The sequence below is a fragment of the Sinocyclocheilus anshuiensis genome, unplaced genomic scaffold, assembly GCF_001515605.1.
Source record: "Sinocyclocheilus anshuiensis isolate Anshui unplaced genomic scaffold, SAMN03320099.WGS_v1.1 scaffold2069, whole genome shotgun sequence".
In the NCBI taxonomy this organism is placed as follows: Eukaryota; Metazoa; Chordata; class Actinopteri; order Cypriniformes; family Cyprinidae; genus Sinocyclocheilus; species Sinocyclocheilus anshuiensis.
In genome coordinates, this window is record NW_015548678.1 from 303,265 (window position 1) to 309,746 (window position 6,482).

Below are 6,482 nucleotides of genomic sequence, written 5' to 3' on the forward strand. Positions count from 1 at the left end.
AAGAAATGTATGGTGAGACTTTTCTATCCATCAGTTGTTGACTGGATTGCCAAACTGAAAAGTTTGCGGTAGGTTGTAAGAAAGGGGTGGGGTTTATTGGGTGAAATGATTTGAGAAGTTAAAAATGTAGAAGAAAAGAGAACATTTTAAGAAAAAAAAGTTAATCTTTCCATAACATGCACTCAGAAAATAGATAGTGTAAATTTACACCTCATTAATCAACGGTAAATTTCATAAATTGTTTTGATGTTGATGTTAATATTTTCATTACACCTTTGATGTTTTGTAACCTTGTGTCCAGAAACTGAACACTGGTTTGAGAAGCCGGATGGAGACATCAGATGCGGCGGAACGGCGGAAAGGTAGCGCGAAGCGACTGCACGACTATTAAATTTATCATGATCGGTTTACCCTCTTAATCTCACAATATGAGACGGTGAGCAGGGAAATGTCTCATCAATTACTTTGACGGACAACAGAGAACAAAATGTCAAACTAATGAACCCTGCCATCTCCACGAAAATTTATAAATTTAGTCTTTGTGAAGTAACCCTGTACGCCTCGAGCTCAGATAATCGCCCTGCTCCCCCGTCCCAAGGCTGCTGGTAATAACGCAGGCAGATTGATATCATGTGGGACACACCAGCAGGTATTCATCTCGCCGTGGAACGCAGAAGAGAAAGACAGGGAGCCACTGGCTGTATTGATGCTGACATCACCTCACCACCTCAAATCATTCTCCAGTCTTCCTCCCCGGATCCTGGATCCCCCCGCCCCTGCACCTTGGTTCCTGGCCATTAATAAATCCGTCCGTCTCCCCGTCCCTGCTATTTGAAGCTGAGGAGCCCCGCACTTTCACATACACAGACCGCTCGCAGCGTTGCATCTGTCTGCCGCGGCATGTGTGCCTGCGTTAACGCGCGTGTGCACCACTAAAAGAGAGAGAGAGAGAGAGAGAGAACGGGTGAGCGAGCCAGCGAGGAGAGGGAGAGAGAACGGAAGAAGGGAAAAGCGAGCGATCCGAGAGAAAAAGGGGGAAAGAGACGCCGAGTGCACGAGAGCAAGACAAAGCAATGAAATTCATCGGAGCCATTTACTTCCTGTTCCTCCTCCCAGCTTTAAGCTTCAACAGCAGGTAAGAGCAGATTTACATCACCGGCTTTATCCATCAACCCCATCAGTCTGTCTGTAGGGGGACACAATAGCTGATTATATTAATCTGTGATGTGGGCTACTGTTAAAGCCTCTGTCTGTGCTTAAAAATCGCTGAAGAGAGAAGGAGAGAGTGATTGAGACGGCACTGAGAGCTTGGTGAAAGATGCTTAAGAGCTCAACTTTTTCCTGCTTCTGCTCTGGGCTTGGCTAGCCTGCAGACAAAACAGAGACGTTCGCTTTTTGGCACACAGAGTGAGTGAAATGTGGCAGGGGTTTGTGGCTTATATGGGAAGGAGCAAGTTTTGTGGCAGTCAGAGCTTTGGGATGCCTGTGCAGTTGCAGAACGTGATTGCGCGCGCGCGCGTGTGTGTGTGTGTGTGTATTATGCAGCGACGGGAGGAATCTGAGATGAGGAATAAAGAGAGAAGAACGGCTAAGCCAGGAGGAGTCTTGCAGAGTCAGAGAGTTTTCAAGGATTGATCATTAATTTAACTACTGATAAAGCCGTGCCTCTTCCTCTCTGAACCCAGAGCAAGGGAAAGGTCAGTGAGCCAAGATTTCACCATTGACTTTATCATCTATGGGGTATTCCTTATGCTCTTTTTGGGTAAATTAAAAAGCTTGTTAATAGCGAATTTGTTCTGCAAACACTTCTGCCCTTTAGACTTGTCCAGGGAGTGGCCCTAGAGCACACATGCTTGTAATACAAACACTGATACAGTTATTGTTAACATGCGCGCAAACACACACACATTTGTGTACCACTAGTATGGAACAGTTATTGCAAATCCATCAGTGAAAAAAAAAAAAAATTTGATTAAAAATAAATAAATGACAGCTCTGGTTGCCAGATACTCAGCAGTATGATACGGCCTTTTTGAGCCTGCATATTTTACAGTTTGTAACCTTATTTTTTGTTTACTGATATAATGTTAATACTGCATACCAAGCTACTTCAAGAACTAACATCTGCTTAGTACTTAAAAAAATTAACACGTTTTTACTAATAAAAACATTTTGCAGTATTTTATAGCAAAAATCCAAGTATTGTATGGCTTATGAATAATAATAAAATAGTATAAACATTTAAATATTTTTGATGAACTACTTTATGAGTAAATATGAGTAATTTTGTTATTATTTAATTATTATGATATCACTTATAGTTGAAAAGCATCTTACAATTAACAGTTTTTTTTTTAAATATTTGCAGCTTTTTAAAACTGGTGACATTTTTTCTATTAGTTTTAAAAGAGATCTATAGCATATATCAACGCTTATTTATAAGACTTAACCATTATATTCTCAAATCAAGGGCATGGCTTGTGGTCAATGTGGTCATCTTATAACATGAAGAGAATTTAATCTCACTTGCTTTTTCTTAATGCAAGACATTTATCAAGGCCAGTCTCTGTGAGTCACATCTCCAGATTCTCATTAGACCAGTGTCAAACACACATTTGAATTACCTTTTCAAATGATACAATGACTTTTTCAATACAAACCTAGATGCTACTGCACTGAAACTGCCACTGGGTGATGATGCCTGTAATGTTTCACTGTACAGAGAAATCATACAAAAACCCTTTTTAATACATGTTCCTTTTACATCTCCAGACTTGTTTACATTGTGTTCAAGCATTTAATAGATGCTTTTATCCAAAGCGTCTTGAATTGATTTCAATGTATACATTTTATCAGTTGATGCTTTTCCTGGGAATCAAACCCATGATCTTACTGCTATTTTGAGTGATTCTACAGATCATTTGCTTTTAGTTCTTATTGACAAGAAAAAAAAAACTTTTTTTTTTTAAATGTTAACTTTTTGAAAAGTTATTTTTCTGTTTGTCTGTTATAACTAAAGTCACCAGAGATGAAGGTCATACTCCCAACCATTGAGATACAGTGCAGTGCAACATAAGAACCACAACCAACCGTGACTCAAGAGGTGTAAAAAACAGCACTTGCCCTAATTTCTCTTGATTTCCTCCAGACTGAGCATCACTACAGCTCTGTGTTAGTCATCACAAAAGTCATACCTCTTGTTGTCTTTGGGGATGCTCTTCTACTATTCTTTGTTGTGATGTTTGTGCCTATATAATTTGAACAACATATTTTGTTCTGTTGCGAAGCACAATATTAGCATAATATTTATAGTAAGTGGTATAAGAGGTAGGGTACAAGTGATTTCAAAACATTTCAGCCGGTTTGTGTATATATTATTGATCTCGTATAAGATGCATTTGGTTGAGTTGCGCTGCAGTGAAGCACTTCATTGTAGTACTACGGTGATTATCTCTTCAGCACGCAGCGCGAGCAGGACAAACAGCAATGCAGAATATTAATAATTATTACTGGGACTGTCATATACATAACAATTATAATGAAAACACTATTATATTAAAACGCTGTGAATTTTTTGTGTTTAGTTGTCGTGTTTCTGGCATTTTGTGCAGATAGCCTATAAGTCATAATATTAACGTTATGTTGTACAAATAACGAAGCGTATTCTATATGAGATAAATGATGAGTTAAATCCCATTGATTAAAAACCTGCTGCTTCATTCTATTTTCAATACAAACCTAGATGCTACTGCACTGAAACTGCCACTGGGTGATGATGCCTGTAATGTTTCACTGTACAGAGAAATCATACAAAAACCCTTTTTAATACATGTTCCTTTTACATCTCCAGACTTGTTTACATTGTGTTCAAGCATTTAATAGATGCTTTTATCCAAAGCGTCTTGAATTGATTTCAATGTATACATTTTATCAGTTGATGCTTTTCCTGGGAATCAAACCCATGATCTTACTGCTATTTTGAGTGATTCTACAGATCATTTGCTTTTAGTTCTTATTGACAAGAAAAAAAAAACTTTTTTTTTTTAAATGTTAACTTTTTGAAAAGTTATTTTTCTGTTTGTCTGTTATAACTAAAGTCACCAGAGATGAAGGTCATACTCCCAACCATTGAGATACAGTGCAGTGCAACATAAGAACCACAACCAACCGTGACTCAAGAGGTGTAAAAAACAGCACTTGCCCTAATTTCTCTTGATTTCCTCCAGACTGAGCATCACTACAGCTCTGTGTTAGTCATCACAAAAGTCATACCTCTTGTTGTCTTTGGGGATGCTCTTCTACTATTCTTTGTTGTGATGTTTGTGCCTATATAATTTGAACAACATATTTTGTTCTGTTGCGAAGCACAATATTAGCATAATATTTATAGTAAGTGGTATAAGATGAAGATGAGACCGCCACTCTTGCCAGTTTTACCTTTCCAAAGATCACACACTCTGAGAGAAATGGTCTATAAAATCGCACTGTGTATCAAGAATTGGAGTTTTCTAGTGCATGAAACATAGCATGTCACAGTTAATCAGGGACAGCTGCATGGAGTTCATAATATAATAAATCATACTTTCTCACTTCTTATGAGTATAGAAATGTAGTTTTTAAATTTTAAGAGTGCAGCACTACTTTTTGATGTTTCCTTCAATTTTTAAATGACTTCCTTCAGATTCGTAGGTTAAAAACATGGTCATAAAATATGTTTGCATGGCTCTCATTTAGATATCCAGAATCCCAGCTCAGCAGTAAACCGCTCTCATGCCAAGAGCAAAAACGCTTTCTTACAATCTACACCAACATTTCATCAATTCTGCTTACTGGTCTGCAAAGCTCAACAGACAAGTGTATTGAACTACACATGTATAAATCAGCAAGCTGTGCTATTCAGAATTTTATACAGAGAGATGATTACATTATGCTGCATAAGCATTTGATGTTTGGGGAAACGTACTCCAAACAGAACTGCACTGAATGATTTCATCAGAGCCCGTAAGTAGCGCAAAAATGGCTGGATGAGGTGAGATGTGGCTTATTTGGAGTAATTGAATTCTTCCATAGCCACATGTTCATGGCATGTGCGCTTGGTGATGAATAGGTCAGGCTATGGCTGATGAATAATTTGGTAACATCATTTGAAAGGGCAACCATGTCCTTGCCACACACACGTAAAACATAGTAAATCTTGGACAGTAAAAGAAAATAACCATTCCTGTATAAATGTTCACCCTTGTAGGTTTACATAAGCATTGTGATGTGTGCGTGTTACTCTCTATACATCATTGCTTTGGTAATGCATCACTGTAGGTTTACATAAGCATTGTGATGTGTGCGTGTTACTCTCTATGTACTACGGTGATTATCTCTTCAGCACGCAGCGCGAGCAGGACAAACAGTGCATAATATTAATAACTATGACTTGGGACTGTCATATACATAACAATTATAATGAGAGCACTATTATAATAAAACGCTGTGAATTTTTAGAGTTTAGTTGCTGTGTTTCTGCACGTTGTTGCATGAAGAACACATCCACAAAAGGTGAGCCGTGCAGACACGTTCATGTGCATTCGGGGCATTTTGTGCAGATAGCCTATAGTTCGCAATATTAACGTTATGTTGTATAAATAAAAAAGCGTATTCTATATGAGATAAATTATGAGTTAAATCCCACTGATTAAAAACCTGCTGCTTCATTCTACTGGTCATCTTCAGCGCTCGCAGCTCAAAACAGATATGCAGAACATTAATAACTACTGTCATATACATAACGTTATAATGAGAGCATTATTGTAAAAAATGTTGTGAATTCTTAGGGTTTTGCTGACATTTAATGTTAAATATCTTTTAATCAAAACATAAAACATTATTTACCCCGTTTGTATCTGCGAGGCGTCTGTTACATGTTTTCCCTGTGTGTTAATGTAATTATGACTGTCGAATTTCTGACTTGATTCTTGGTAATGTATTTTGCCCCACCCCCAAAACATATGATTCGACTATCAGTTGAATATTTGCAAGATTCAAAAATTCCATTTGCCTATGAAAATCCTTAGTCGGGAACACCCCTTATATATATATGACCCTGGACCACAAAACCAGTCATAAGGGTCAATTTTTGGAAATTGAGTGTTACTCTCTATACATCATTGCTTTGGTAATGCATCACTGTAGGTTTACATAAGCATTGTGATGTGTGCGTGTTACTCTTTATACATCATTGCTTTGGTAATGCATCACTGTGTGTTTCAGAATATTTTATGCATTCATACACTTCTCGTGGAATGTCCATGATTTAGGAGTATTGTGTCAAATCTGAGTAATTTTTTTTTCTTGTTAAGGAAGATTTTATATATTCTTAAACAGCTTTATTAATTAATTTCATTATAAAAATGTTTAAAATTAAAATTAAAGCATTATATATATATATATATATATATATATATATATATATTTATTTTTAATTTTAATAT

At 37.1% G+C, this 6,482-nt stretch overlaps 1 protein-coding gene across 4 annotated transcripts in view; it reads left to right on the forward strand.

Moving 5' to 3' along the window:
* The first annotated feature begins 999 nt into the window (after positions 1–999).
* Positions 1,000–6,482, forward strand: part of LOC107656854 (leucine zipper protein 2) — a 113,270-nt gene continuing 107,787 nt past the window's right edge. For all 4 annotated transcript variants that reach the window (XM_016444802.1, XM_016444803.1, XM_016444805.1 and 1 more), the window contains exon 1: positions 1,000–1,135. In XM_016444802.1, coding sequence (XP_016300288.1) covers positions 1,074–1,135 — 62 coding nt within the window. In that variant the 5' untranslated portion in view covers positions 1,000–1,073. The remainder of the gene's footprint in view (positions 1,136–6,482) is intronic.